The sequence below is a fragment of the Anas platyrhynchos genome, chromosome 2 (assembly GCF_047663525.1).
Source record: "Anas platyrhynchos isolate ZD024472 breed Pekin duck chromosome 2, IASCAAS_PekinDuck_T2T, whole genome shotgun sequence".
In the NCBI taxonomy this organism is placed as follows: Eukaryota; Metazoa; Chordata; class Aves; order Anseriformes; family Anatidae; genus Anas; species Anas platyrhynchos.
In genome coordinates this window covers 126,617,870-126,632,848 of record NC_092588.1, presented here as the reverse complement: position 1 = coordinate 126,632,848, position 14,979 = coordinate 126,617,870, and the positions used below count along the sequence as shown (strand labels likewise).

The following is a 14,979-nucleotide window of genomic DNA, read 5'->3' as shown; positions in this document are numbered from 1 at the left end:
ATTTTGCTGTAGCTGTCTTGCATGCTGCTTCTTCATGTCTTAGCACTAAACATCGCACACTGTCAAGCATACCAAGGATAAATTAATTATGTTCTTATGATATCGTACTCCAAAGTGTTTTACAACATATGATAAGGGAAAGAAGTCTGAAACAACTTTTTCCCTTTTCTCCTTGCCTTTTATTCTTTTCCCCATATACACACGTACTTCCCTGTTTTCTCATCCTTCCGAAGCTGGGTTCCTGTTACTCCCAGGCTTGATAATGGCCTGCAGGATGCATTCAAGTTCAGGGATGCTGGTCTTTTTTGATTTATCATGATTTGATTTGTTAAGGACAGATTTATATCTTTAGGAAAATAATAAGGAGGACACAGTCAAAACTTGTGTCTAAGCTCTCTTAGAAACTTCAATTTTTCACTTTGCCATGCTTAAAGTCAGTCAGACAAGGCCTGGAATAGAGAGATTACATATGAATGAACAGCCATCACCCTTATATTTTCTTTCAGATTTTATATAGCCTTATTGCTCAGTAGTTTGGGGAACTATTGAATCTGATTCAGAACAGTCTATTCTTCATTATTGGCTTCAAGCTACGTTATACTTTCTAGTGAACTGCAGTTAAATCAGATTTTGTTACTGTATCAATTCTTTTTTGTTTGATTTTTTGTAATAAGGCTAAATTAGCAATAATAATTTCCTTTGCCTACAGCCCTGAATGGGCATATATTGAAAAATACAATGTAGTATTAGGGGGAAAGAAAAAAAAAAAAAAAAAGAGATAAATGAATGGCAGAATAAATAATTTATGCTAATGAAATTACTGCAATTAGTAGTTCCACAATGACCCTTTTAAAAGCCACAGCTGTTAATGTCAGGAAGTGCTGTCACTGCTGACCTTATCATAAGAGAAAGTGACAAATTGGAAATGCAGGAAAGACCAATCATCAAAGAGGTCTGTTCGGGAACGATTAGTGTTTTCTGAAAAACAGTGTGAATTACAACCAGCTGCTCTCTGGCTCAGTATGTCTCCCATGCTGTGCCATTTTGTTAAGCTCGATAACAATAGTTATTTTGCCCCATTGAGACAAGTTGTCTCGGGCCACTTCCAGCTCTACCAAAACCCACTTCTTCCCTCACCGATTTACAAATGAAACTGTTGTTAGAGGGCTTTTCAGGGTTGCTGAGTAGAGACCTCTCATAAGGATCATGTGTGAGAAGGTTGTCTCTCCTAGGAAGATCTGTATGGCTGGGTGTGCATATCATCAACAATGGGGAAAGGAGAGAAAGGCTGTAAGAGATTTAAGCGTGAAGCCAAGTGCTGGTCAAATCTGCATAAAATGTCTATTCCTACTGACCAGTCTTGCTTTTAGAAACAGCTTTTTTTTGGAGGTGTGTGTGATATAAGATGAATTTATGCTGGCTTTGCTTCAACTTTTTTTTTTTAACTTGTAAAGCAATTTATTTCTGCTTTCCTCAAATGCAGATCATTCTTTGTTTAGTCCTTGCTTTAATTTTTGTTGTAGTAATCACAGGTGAAATAAGTATCCTTTCAAACTAGTCTTTTAAAGTCAAAAGAAAATAGTGAGGTTTCTTACTGAGAAAAATGGCAAGCCTTTCTGCACCAGCCTGATTGTAATATTAATGATGTAGGCTTAAAACATTTAACTGCATCAACAACCACTCATGAGCAATTTTCCCAAAGTTCTCTAAGCATTATTGACAATGCTTTGGTAAATTATGTGTGACTTTCCTAAGAGTTGGTGTAGCTCATTTAATTCATATTAATTGATTTTTAGGCTTCCCTTGATTAATTGAACTGGGTTCATCTTGTACAGAATGCAATAAATAATCATTAAAATGAGGGAGATGTGACTCCACAAATTATCAAGTTAAGTATGCTAGAAGTCATAGAGGACAAAATGAAAGTTGGTTACAATGATGGAGTTAAATAGGCTTTCTTAGTATTTCTCTGTTCTTTTCACATACAGTATTCCTGCTTAGACATGTAAATGGATATATTCTAAGAAATAGATAGATAGGTAGATAAGATCCTTTAAAACAAATAAAAATGAATTTAGGGTATTTCTTACTACATCTTTATCCAAGGAAAGTATACTGTAATTCAAAGCAACGTAGTAGAATCTTGTATTTGCTAGTTTAGTTTTCAAAAAATTAAGGAAAAGAACCTTTGAGCTTTAGCACTGGAACCAGCTCTCAGCCATGCCTTCCCCTTCTTGCTATGTGAAGTGAATTCAGACAGGGATTTTACCTCTGCATTTTGCTCAGGAGCATGCAGAAATGACCACCTGGAGCTGTTTTAAATACACATAGCCTGTTTTGATTATCATATAGTCTATGAAAAGAGTTTTCCAGTCACACTTCTGCATTTTCCTTCCCACAATGAGAAGGAAAACTCACATAATTCTGTGTGGTATCGGACACAGCCCCTGGAACTGACCAAGCCTCCCAACCCATGCCCCCCTCTGCTCCCATGGGGATTCCCTGGGGCCCTTCTGCAAGGTGCTGCCAGATTCTGCTCTGAGCTGGAGGCATGCTTCTCGGGCTGATGCATGGTAGTGTCTAGGGAAGGGAAAAACACCAAGTCCATTTCTCTTCAATCTAAAGTTAACGGCATAAAAAAATCCATTTCCTTCTGAATAGGAATTTGATGATCTACAAGGAATGTAGAGATCAGTGTGATTACAGTAACAACTGCATTTATATTTTTAACATATAGAGGATTTTTTTTTATTATTTTTTTTTCTAGGCAGGATTTCCAGAGGTGAAATGAAAAATTAATATAGTTTTAACTGCATGTGGCAGCATAGAGAATGACATCATCTCTGGTTTTAGCTTTTTGGGGGTATCTATTCTGAAAATGAAAGTGTGGTGAAGCACTTTGCTCCTATGGATCTGAAGACTTTATGAATGCCAACACAGAATTAATTAATTTATATATATATATATAAAAAAAAAAAGTTTGGGGATAGTCACTTAGGTTTAATAGTTTTTACATGCTGACAGAATTATGTTTTGGGTAGACTGATGAATATTTTTGTGAATGAGCTATCTTTAACATAACCTTTTCTGACATTTTTGAAACATTTATTTGCTCCTGTGTTTCATTTCTTCATTTGTTCCTGTTCCTTGCGTATGTGCAGCCACTTGTCCAGGACTCCATACACAATTTCATGTCTTATGCCCGCACTGGTATGAAGATGCCAAGTGCCAACTACAGTTGTAATAAGAGGTGATACAATTGCACCACTCTAGTGAGTTTCCTGGAGAAAAATTAGACTGTTTTAGATTCTACTTGGGAAAAAAACATGAAAGGATATCAGAGCACATGGTGAATAGTATACAGACGCTGAAGGCAACAACTTCTCAGGTAATCAGTGAAAGTTACAACCTTTTCTTTCATTCTTTATAAATAATCTGGATTTTATTGTTAATAAACAAAGTTGTGACTGCACCTTTTAATTAGACCAATTAGTTGTGGGATGGCATCTTTTTGTTTCATTGAAATTACATGATTTTGGAAACTTTTTTCTTCATGTGGAAGGTGTTTCAGCTTTTTAGCTGGCTGTGGAAGGAGGGGTTTATCCATCTGAGCAAGAACTCATCCATCTGGAAAGACAGGGGGAGAGTAGATGGTGGTGGTGGTTCTGCCTGTGGCTCATTTGTGGCTAGTTGGTCCAAAAGACCAAAGGGAGTGGAGACTGCTTTGAAGCCTTTCCCTCCCACACACAACCCTTTCCTTAGTCTTTTGTGCTCAGGACAAACCATAGTCAAGGAATTTCTTTATTCCAAGCAGAAAGTCTGTGTTTTACATGAAGACTGCAAATGAAATGCTTGGTTACATCCTTGCATGGCTTTGTAGCTTTGAGCTGCTGCAATGCAGTTAACAATGGGAGCTGACCGGCTTATTCCCACATTTCTAGCTGAAGATCTGCAAAAAATAATAGTCAATGGAAAATGTGGGAAAGGAATTTGCAGGTGGCTTCGCACTGTTTCACACATCCCTGAATCAGAGATAATGAGGAAACAGGCAGTAGAAACAAAAAACTTGAGCAAGGTTGAGATAAAGTAAATTTGCTACAGCGTTGGCTAAGATGAACTTTGGGCAGTGGCCAATTGCTGTCTGGCTCCAGGCACGTGTCTGTGGGTCTCTAACTTATTGTGTGATAGATTCAGTGGGTCTCTAACTTATTGTGTGATAGATTCAGGCACGTGGACAGCACGTGGGGCTATGGGGAAAGTATATGAAGTAGTGAAAAAGCGCATTAAACATCTCCTGTTCAAGAGCCATCAGGAGTCTGTGTCTTGCATCCCTTCAGAAAAGGATGACTGCTTTTCCATAATCTGTTTTTAATAAGATATTTTAAGTAAATTATTAAAACTTTTTTTTCCCTCTGAATTCTAATTTGATGATGACCGCATGGTAATTTGACAACTTCAAGTGCTGAATGCTGTGTGAGCTGACAGAGCCACAGCTCCTATCTAGCCAGCTACCTGAACACTAAAGCATTTCTGTCCCTGTACTCTGGAACTCTGGACGAGAATATCAAATATAGCACTATTTAGATTTTCAGAAAGAATTACACATAAAGTTAAATCATTTAAAAATAATAAATAATAAATAAAAAAAAAAAAAGTGAATGGAGAGTTTGGGGATCTTTACAGTCATCTGTTTTGACAAATTCAGTTTTACAGCTTTGTCTCCTGACTTCAAGATGGACAAATTTTGGAAATATGCATTTTGTAGGTTTTGTAATAGAATTCAGGAGTCCGCCAAAGATGAACAATGCTCAAGAATCTCAGTGTGACAAAAGTTTAAGGCCTCTAATATTTACCTTCTTTATCACCTCTTTCCAGATCAGGTCAATGAGAGTCCCTTCTGATTAAAATTTAGCTTTTTATCATGAAGAGCTGTGATATAAAATGCTTGGAGAGATAGGGAAAAACTAAAAAACAGGTATTTAAAACATCTGCATTACATATGGAAAGATAGTTATGCTGGATATATTTATACAGGTTTCTAGTCTGGCAGGCCATAAGGTAAGTTGTTCTTTCATCAAACTAACAAGTAGTGTTTGTTAATCAGTCTCTGAGTCTGTCTTAACCTTTCAGCAAACCGCTGCTGGAATCGTCTTCTCAGAGAAGCATTTTCCAGAATCACTAAGCATTTTCCAGAATGCTTAGTAATTGCTTTTTCATTTGTACCATTGTTTAGTCCTGCAGCAGAGTCTGGTTGCACTGCTGAGACACTTGCTTACAAAAACAGCAACTAGACAGATATTTGAGCACCTTGAGGGAGCTGTGGAGTCCCTGGTGGGTGCAGGTAAACTGTTCTTATTCAGTTCTCCAAGTCATCAAGATTCTGTGTGAGCTAAAATGTGGAGCTGAGATATGGAAATAAAAGAAGAAAAGGTGACACTTTCGGTACCAAGATCCATGAAATGTACGTGAATCTTATTTTTCATTTTCAGCTTTTTGGGGTATATGTGGTAAAATCTCTCAAAAGTGATACCTAATGGCCCTCACTCCCAAATAATGCATTACCTTTTGCCCTGTAGGTAGAAGATCTAAAATCCAAACTTGCTTCCCAGGAGGCAGAACTGTAACTGAGAAATAAAGATGCTGAAGTTTTCATTGCTAAAATAGGGTTTCAGACTGAGAAAGTAAGCCAAGAAAAGGCCATTGCTGATGCAGAGGAGCAAAAGGTCAGTCTAATTCCCCCATTTAGTGCTGTTGAGCTATATTTAGCACAAAATAAACCTTTTTAGGTGAACAGTTTTGAACAACTTCCTCTCCAGGGAGCATAAAGTCTAAAGAATTATTATACTTACACATGTAACAGCATTTCACACCATGATTACCACTTGACCTTTCTTTACATTATGCCTTTCCCCAACCTTTTAGCTGTTTTAATGAGATGAAAGAACAATAAATACTGAGCTCATTCAAGCATTTAATGGATGTGGATCTTGAGAATCAGACCTATTTGTAATACAGTAAAGGTCAGAGAGTCATCTCTGAGCACTTCAGATTTCTAAAGGCTTTAAAGGCTCTAGGTGAATTGAACAATTCAATTGATACAAAAGTCCATTCCAGTACATTGCAATGTTGCAAGGTGCAAACCTTGAATTTTAAGCTTATAATAGCATTTCTAATAGTATGTGTCATCAGTGTTGAATCTTCCTTTTCTTCTCAGTTCAGCCTACTAACATTAGTTATCAACTTTTATATTGGAAACAGGTTTACGTCTATTAGCACTCACAACAAATTAGATAGAAATGTCCCATCACAATTTTAAAATTTTAATTTAATTTTAAAGGAACCATTTTTGAAATAAAACATCATGGTGTTGAATACTATGAACTGAAGTTCCTCTGTGCTAAAATCTGAAGGGCTCACTCAACTCTGTCACTTTGCTACAAAACCTAATGTCCATTATGCCATTTATCAATACTGCAAAGAGGAAATTTTGAAGGACTCGTAATAGTACTTAACACCTGACTTTGAGCTATGGAAGCTTCAAGTTGCCAAAACCTTTGTAAACAGTTTTCAGATGCTGGTGAACAGGGAAAACTATACTGTCTGGGAGCAATTAAAACTGTCTTTAATTTTCTTCTGTTTCGCTTCCTTAAAATTTGTTGTTAGGTGTTATTTAGTGTTTTCAATAATGACCTTATGTCTCATTTTAATTTTACTGAAAAAAAAAAGTGAGTTTTGCCACTGCTATAAATGAAGACTGGATTAGGACCTTTACATTTCTCAGGTTTATGTTAATTACAGACTTCAGCCTTTCACTGGTCCATGCATTCTAAAGGGTTTAAAAAATTGCAATTAAATTTAAAGTCAAAATAGTGCGATTAATTAAGCTTGCACAAATTGAATCAAAAAGCTCAATGTCCTACCAAACACTTTTCAGTGACGTTTTTCCCATATTGGTTCCATATGCTGATGATGCATTTAGAATGATCAAAAAAACACCCTTAACAATTCAAATTACTTAATTAAGCAACTAGATGAAACACAGAGTGATTACTGTGAGATAATCACACCTTTGGGCAACTTTGTTTCAGGGACGACGTTCAGCACATGACACTAATGATTACTGTACTCCTCTGTTCATTGCTTTATTGGACTTCTGAAATGTTTCCATTGGAACAGAAGTGTCATTTTGTGCTACATTAATCTAAAACTATTTTATAAGGTTGATGATGGTTTCTAAATATTAATCTTCTCCCATAATTTTGTTACCCAAAAAAAAAAAAAAAAAAAAAAGTGTATCAGCAAATGAAAATTCATCTTCCAGCTAAGTAATATATGAATAATTTTCATCTTTATTAAATCTGCCACCCCTAAAAATTGTCTTGGTTTATCTTTTATGTAGGTTTCAAACTGAAGCTTATTAAAGTGGTGGTTTATTTTTGTTTTGGTTTTGGTGTTGCTTGTTTGTTGAGTTTTACAACATTTAAGCCACTATATGTCCTAGAGATAGTGTCTTAGAGTTAAACATTACCTAAGAAAAGATGAAGAGTGGAAGTCACTTTAGATCAGACTCATCAGGAAAAGTGGTGTCAGTCTGGATACCCCGTAAACATGGTAGGGCTACGTATCCATACAGTAATCAACAAGGTTCTGACTATGAACGTCATTCTGCTGAGGTTTAAAATAGTGAGCAGTAATGCTGCTGTTATTTTTCAGGCTGTTTCTGTGCTGTGAATGATGCCAACCAAAGAGATTTACAGATGATGATGTATGTGCACCGCCTTTTAAAATGGGCCCTACCTCTTCAGAGGAAGAAAACAAGCAGAGTACAGTGTAGTTAGGATGAGGGACAGTGACATTAACTGAAGATTGGGAACAAAGATCAATCCAGACTGACCAGCATTTTTGATTTAACTCCCTCAGCTGAAGTACACTCTTTATTTACATGGTATGTTTGAGCCACTCTACTCATGGTCTGAGTGCTAAGGGCACACAAAAGGGGCACACTTCTTCCAGCTTTTCTAACAATTTAGCCATCATTTAAGAGCTCTATACTGCTGAAATTATCGATGTGAAGAGGACTAAACTTCTCAAGAAAGAATGAAAAACTCCATCTCTTTGTGAGGGGAAGTAGATTTGAGAAATACCTTTCTAAGCCTTAACTGCAACCTATCCTGTTTACTTTTCCTCCTTTAAGAAAAATAAGTGTAGTACTTGTTCATCTGGCTAGATTTTTAATGGTTTTAACCAAATCTTAGCTAAGCTTTAAACTTCTTCTTTTAAATTAATTTCAATTACATGGGTGTCAAACCATGTTAGAGACCATATAAACAGATCCAAAGCTGTAACTGTATATGCACTATTTAATTTCAAAAATATGTTTTGGGTAAGATGTTAACCAATAAACATTGGGAATTTCATTCTAAAAAGAATGAAAAACCAAATGAAAACACCATTTCTATTCAGCACTTTCGTAAGAGACAGGAAAATGATTTAATGTTATTAGTAACCTTTGTATTGTAATATTAATTTTAATTTTTTGTTGTTTCCATGGCTATAATGTCTGTGCATGTCCCTTGTAATAAATGTATATATGGAAAGTTCCCCTGATAATTGTACAGCCAAGTTTTGTAAGGATATTAAAGTGTTACAGGGGCTTGTTACTACCAATGCATAATGCTTGATCCAAATATTAACATCGTGATTATTGTAATATCCTCTTTCTCTGTAATTAGACTTTATTTAAGCAAGACTTAACAGGAAATGTGCCTGTGAGATGAGCATGAGGTAGAAGGATAAAGATGAACTCCAGCCCTAGGCAATATATCCTTAGAAGTGTTCATGGTAATCTCCCAAATATGCAACTGCAGATGATACAGAATGCCCTCTGGGGTTAATCTACCAGATAGATTTGCACCAATGGAATCATAATCAGCTTTTAAACAGATAATTAAATCAGTGCAGAAAGTTGTGGAAGCACTCAGATTTCACTTAAAACTGACACTAACTGATGTAAAGTCACTGATCTAAGCCACTGCTAGGCCAAAATAAGAGTTTTGACAAATATACTTAGATTGGTATCTGCTTAATTTCCAAACCTGAAATTAAAATATACTGTTTTCATACAGAATATTTCATTTTCTTCTGTTCCATTCCTTGTATGAGGCCTATGGTTTCAGACACAGCACTGAGGAATTAAAAGAAAAGATCAAATTTACCATAAGATGGAGGCTGGTTTTGATGAATCCAATATGTTTACCTAGGCCTACAAAATGTAGTCAATGTTCTCTGTTGGTTAGGGAAAAACAAGGTGCATCACCTGAATTTACCACTGGATCAATGGTATTTTCTCTAATTTTCTAAAAGGGAATCCTTTAGAAGGGAAAATATGGGGGAGTGAGAGAAAAAATGCCGTGGTTCTCAAAATCTATTGAAAAATTTTCACTTCACTTTCCCATACATCTCTTATCTCCAGCTGCTGCATTTCAATATAGACCTTTAAATGCTTTCAACTTACCTATTGAAATGGTGTAAGCTGGTGAGTTCTCCCCTGTGTTTGATAACTCCTCAAAAGTAACATGCTGCCCTAATATTCCCCAGCATTTTATTTCACATACCTTGCCTGGTTTCCAATTCTTCTTTACTAAATCTCTCACCTTTTCATCCTACACTGTTGTATAGAGTCCTGACCAGGAGTCCTCCTCAGTTTTTGTATCTCATGCAGTGATCTCCAGGTTTCTGTTGTAAACCTGGAGCAATGAGAATAAATGTTATCTAGCTACCCAGAGGTTAAAATACTGTTTTGGTAGAAATAGCAGATAGAATACAACACAATATGTAGTTCGGAAACCTGTTGACTTCTAGTGATTGTAGATAGCTGATTTGCCAGCACATGACTATCTCTAGCTCTTCATCACCCTATCCCCAGAAGGCTTCCCTCCTGAGCAGCTGCATAGGTCAACTAACTTAATGATTTACTGACACAAGCAGTGTCTGATGGAACTCCTGCTACTACAGAACTCAGCTGTAATTGGGGCTGCATCCCCCCAGCTCTTCTGTCGTATGGTTGCACAAACAGGAGATGTTGATTCTTACAATGCAGGACATAGGAGTCTAGAGCCACTCACAAACCTGCTTAACTGTCAGTTGTAGGTGTCTTTTGTTTTGTTGTTATTGTTCTTTGTCTGGCTTCTTTCATATAAAATAAAATAATATATTTTTAAAATCTTTTTGCATATACAGACATTGCAATGCAACAGTGTGCTTCAGCAGCTCTAATTTGATTTACAGTCTTAGTTTTCAATATAAATCCTAAGATTCATTGTTTTAATAGGTGAGAGCAATCCAAGAAGTACATCAGAAACAGAAAAAAATGTGAGGATGACCAGATGCAAGCTGAATCTCTTCTTGTTGGTGCTACAGCAGCCTTGGGCACGCTTAATAAGGTAAAGATTGCACAGTTTGATGTCTGAAAACAATTTGTTCACTGTTCAAAGCTAAAAGGTCATTCCAGTGTCAAGCTGTCCAGTGTGATCAAACTTCCATCATCTCTGGGCAGCAACAGGTACCTGACCTGGCATTACACTTTGCATCAGCCTACTTTGTCAAGTTGCACATAGGATTGCAGAGCAAGGGAAGGGCTGTGATCATGGGTATTTCACCACATAATAGGATTAGTGATAATCTTCAAATTGCTGGTAATCAGAAAGCTTCTGCAGAACAACATTGTTGATGCACATGTATCTACACCTGTATCTCAGATCTTTTTTGGGGGGTTAATTTTACAGTATTGAAAGCCTTCATCAACCCACCATTGTTATTGCTACAGTAATTATTTTAGTGGCACATAAAGGGAAGTGCTCAAAAACCAAAGCAGGAAAGCTGCAGAAGTCTTTATAGGAAAGGTAACAATCAGTGAGACATTATAGTAGCTGAGATGAGAGAAGGAAAAAAAATAGTTAAAAATGAGAGCCAGAAATGGAGAGACATCTTTGTTTTCTCACAGTTTGAGTCTATAGGTTAAGATCTGACCCCGCATTGTCCTCTTTAATGTGAGCTTGATGACAAGCTTAAGCCAGCCTGAACACCATTGTATTTTATTAACAGGAAAAGTAGAAGAAAAATCAAAGGGAGAAAATTTTATGATATTTATCTCATCTATACAATTTTCTTAAGTGAGTTAAAAATCACAAAATATGTTTGTGAAGGTTAATATGTCCAGCTTTTGGGGGAAATGATATTTTTATTTTGCATAATATTTCCAAAACAATAACCTAGTGCAGGATTCCAATTTTGTGTTTGTGGTGAAAGTAGGAGATAGCTTTTGGTTTTCTGAAATGGAAAAGGATTAATGTACTGGAACTTCTCTCAGGTTGATGACTTCTTGCAAACTTTAATCAGCTATGATAATGAGAGCATTCTTGAGAATTGTCTGGAAGTCATCAAGGAACATTTCTTGAAAGGTCCAGATTTCAACCCAAATATCTTCATACAAAGTCCTTTGCAGCAGCAAAATCTCTGTGCCTGGATTATCAACGTAGTAAAATTTAATGAGGTATATATATTATCAGTTCCTTTCTTTACTCACATTGATGGGAGAATTTCTCTTTCTGAAGGTCTTTATTATCTTAGTAATCTAGGTTTAGTGTTCTGGGGAGAATCCAACAGCAACCACGGATAGAGAGGGAGGTATTCAGTGCTTAACAGCATGTATGCATGTATTTATTTCTTGTAGAAGGATGTAAAAGATGTGTGGCTGTCCAGGTCTTTTCAATTGTCATTATGACACAACAGTGGGAAATATTCATCTCCAGATGTATGTTTCATGTGATAATGTCCGAGTCTGGCTGTCTAGAATGTAAGACATAGAGTTCATCAGCATTGATTCCCCTGAGCACCTGGTAGCAGGATTCCTCCATTCATCCTAGTTTGATAGCATATACATACCTGATACGATAGCATATACTATACATTATGATATCATGTAATTACAAAATAGTAAGCAGCTAATCAATTTAGAAATCTTCTTAAACTTAACACCTGTATTCTAAAACCATAAAAGTATTACATATAAATTTATTTTAGCTTGAGAGTAGACCCACCTGAGAGATGTACTCATTAAGATATCCTTATATAAACTATAATTAAACCTCATGTAGTCTTTAGGTAAATATTGAAAGAAACCTCTGCACACTTCACTAATGTGTAGAAGGATGACTCTAAAGCAAGTGTATGTAATAAGAGACTAGCAGAATTATGTGAAAGACTTTCATTGGGAGCTATTTGAAATTTTAATAATGAAAGTGAGATGAAATTTTTGGCTAATGTACCTACATTACATGCCTTTTAAAGCTGTATGGCGAGGTAGAGTTGAAGCGCTGTGCATTGGTCCAGACAAAAACTCAATTTGTAGTGGCTACAGAAAAACTGGAATTGATTGGGAAAAAGCTTTTTGTAAATACTGCTTTATTAATAAGCATTCTTCTCTAATATCTTTAGACCATTTAATTTTATTGATTTGTTGTTGTTGTTTAATTTAGTTGTTTTTTTATTGATTTTATTACTTCCTAGTTTCAAGTATTAAGGATACCTTCACATTAAGCATTGTCACTGTTCTTTCCTGTAAACCTACTGACAAACTTTCAATGGTTTTGGCAGTAGTACACAAAATTGTTCATAAGAAATTGACTGAATTTCCTCAAAGCCATATAAGTACATTATACCCAATGAATTAATAAACCAAAATGAGAATTGATATAACTAGTTAGCTATGATTTTTACTAGGTATATATGCCAAGCATTATATATGAGTTAGGACCTATTGAACTATAGGAATAACTTCTAGAAGGGGTTTGGTACCTCATGCTCATCTGTATTTATGCTTGTCATTAATCATATCATAAAAATGTCATAAAATCTGACTTTTCGAAGGACCTCCATACACATACGCACATCTCCACACAAGAAGTGGAATTCAAAAGATTTTGACTTGCTTGAAGAGTTTTTGTTTGTTTGTTTGTTTGTTTTTGTAATATTTAGATCTGAAATCTTACAGCTTTAGCTATCAAGCAATAAAAGACTGGAAAATTCTGTAATGTGGGGTTATTCTCATTGTTTTCTCTTAAGGTATCAATTTAAGAGAACAAGTAAGATTTTCTTTTATTGAAACACTTCAAAATCTTTGGGCAATGGTATCTGAAAGTTTCTTTCTTTCAACAATGCCCTGTTATTCCTCTTGCTATCATAGTACCCATTTTTTCTTGTTCTGAAGGAGATTGAATGGTTAAGCAAAGATAGCATTCATTTCTTTTCCTCTTCTGGTACAACATGTAGTTTGCCTTCATGTTATACAGCCTTGTAACCTTGGAGTTGCCTATTCAGATCAAAGCGCATCTGCCCTAATGAAGCTTGTATCTACACTAAAAAAATAGCCTGACTGAAAAATCATTTTTATTATTTCACACATCTATACCAATGTATGTCTATTAAGTGCAAATACTTTTTGGACAAAAAAAATGTCATTGATTCTTTTTTTTAATTGTTAATTTTAATACACAGCAGTCACCCCTAAAACTCATGGAGTCTTATTTTTTTAAACATCCCTCAGAGAAGAGTGTTAGTATATCTCTGTTCCTTGTCTGGCAGTACCTCAAAGCACCTTCTCTTATTTAAGGAATCTTGCTGTTCAGTAAGCTTGCAACTTAGAGTCTAGTCCTGTCTTTTCATATTTATTTACTTCTCCTTTCAGCTCTTCATAAATTTCTCTGGAGATGGTTAGCAGCAGTTTTTTTCTTAGCTGTGCTGAGTTCCTGCTGGGAAGAATTCTGCACCACAGACAAAGCTGCAGTTCCCTCTGCAGTTATCTGTTTCCTGTGTTAATCTAGAAGTTATCACATTGTCATTTAGTATGAGTATTTTTTCGAACTACTTTATACATAGTGCAAGTTCAGACAGGCTTCCTTTTACAAAGTGGGAGGTTCCAGTTAAAAGTTATTATTTTTATAACTGATTCATGCAATAGCTGATCGACGTGATTAACATCTTTAGGGAGCAGTAGCTATAACTAGTGATTCTCCAGTAGGTATTACTCATACCTCCTGAGCTCACAAGGCTGTTGAATAGAGAGTACTATAGAATCATAGAATAGTTTGGGTTGGAAGGGGCCTTGAAAACCATCTAGTTCTAACCCCCCTGCAATGCCACACACTAGACCGGGTTGCCTAGTGCCCTATCCAAGCTGACATTGAATGCCTACAGGGATGGGGCATCCACAGCTTCTCTGGGCAACCTGTTCCAGTACCTCACCACCCTCTGAGTGAAGAATTTCCTCCTAACATCTAATCTAAATCTCTCCTCTTTTCATTTAAAAGCATTCCCCCTTGTCCTACCATTATCTGCCCAAGCTGTTGAAATTCACTGTTGATAAATGTAAAATAGTATATATTGGAAGGAAAAAAAATGAGCTGTTTGTTCATCTTGATTATTGTTTATTCATTATTCTTGGACATTTTTAACCTCATTAATCAGTGAGGTTAAAATCATGTAAGTCAAGTGCAACCAGATGCAAGTTTGAAGGCTTGGTTTGAGCTGGAACTTTAGTTCACTAACCTAATCTAATCTAACCTAACCTAATCTAACTCATCTAATAATATTTTGTAAAAAAGATGAGTTTCAGTAAAAGAATAAAAAAGAAATATTTGTCTATGCAGTTTGTAAATAATGTGTGCTAAAATGTATTTGTAACAAGAGAGAAAGGTAAGAGAATGGTGTTTTGGTATAGTAAAAAAAACGCTGCACACATTTTACTCAGACAGTTGCCTTGTGACTGAGTCCAGAAATCTGAAGATTGCAAAATGGGATTCAATTTTTATATGTGAAGGAACTTAAAAGATATATATATACATGTGTATATATATATATACACTTCCATAATTCAGATTTTAATCTACAGTTTAACTACTGCGGATATTGGTACAATCTTGG

At 35.9% G+C, this 14,979-nt stretch overlaps 1 protein-coding gene across 1 annotated transcript in view; it reads left to right on the top strand.

Moving 5' to 3' along the window:
• DNAH11 (dynein axonemal heavy chain 11) overlaps window positions 1-14,979 on the top strand; it is a 111,694-nt gene that overhangs the window by 54,551 nt on the left and 42,164 nt on the right. Inside the window, 9 exon segments of the mRNA XM_072033967.1 lie at window positions 3,239-3,284; window positions 3,287-3,388; window positions 5,577-5,723; window positions 10,331-10,363; window positions 10,365-10,456; window positions 10,785-10,849; window positions 10,852-10,901; window positions 11,369-11,551; window positions 12,349-12,450. Coding sequence (XP_071890068.1) covers window positions 3,239-3,284; window positions 3,287-3,388; window positions 5,577-5,723; window positions 10,331-10,363; window positions 10,365-10,456; window positions 10,785-10,849; window positions 10,852-10,901; window positions 11,369-11,551; window positions 12,349-12,450 — 820 coding nt within the window.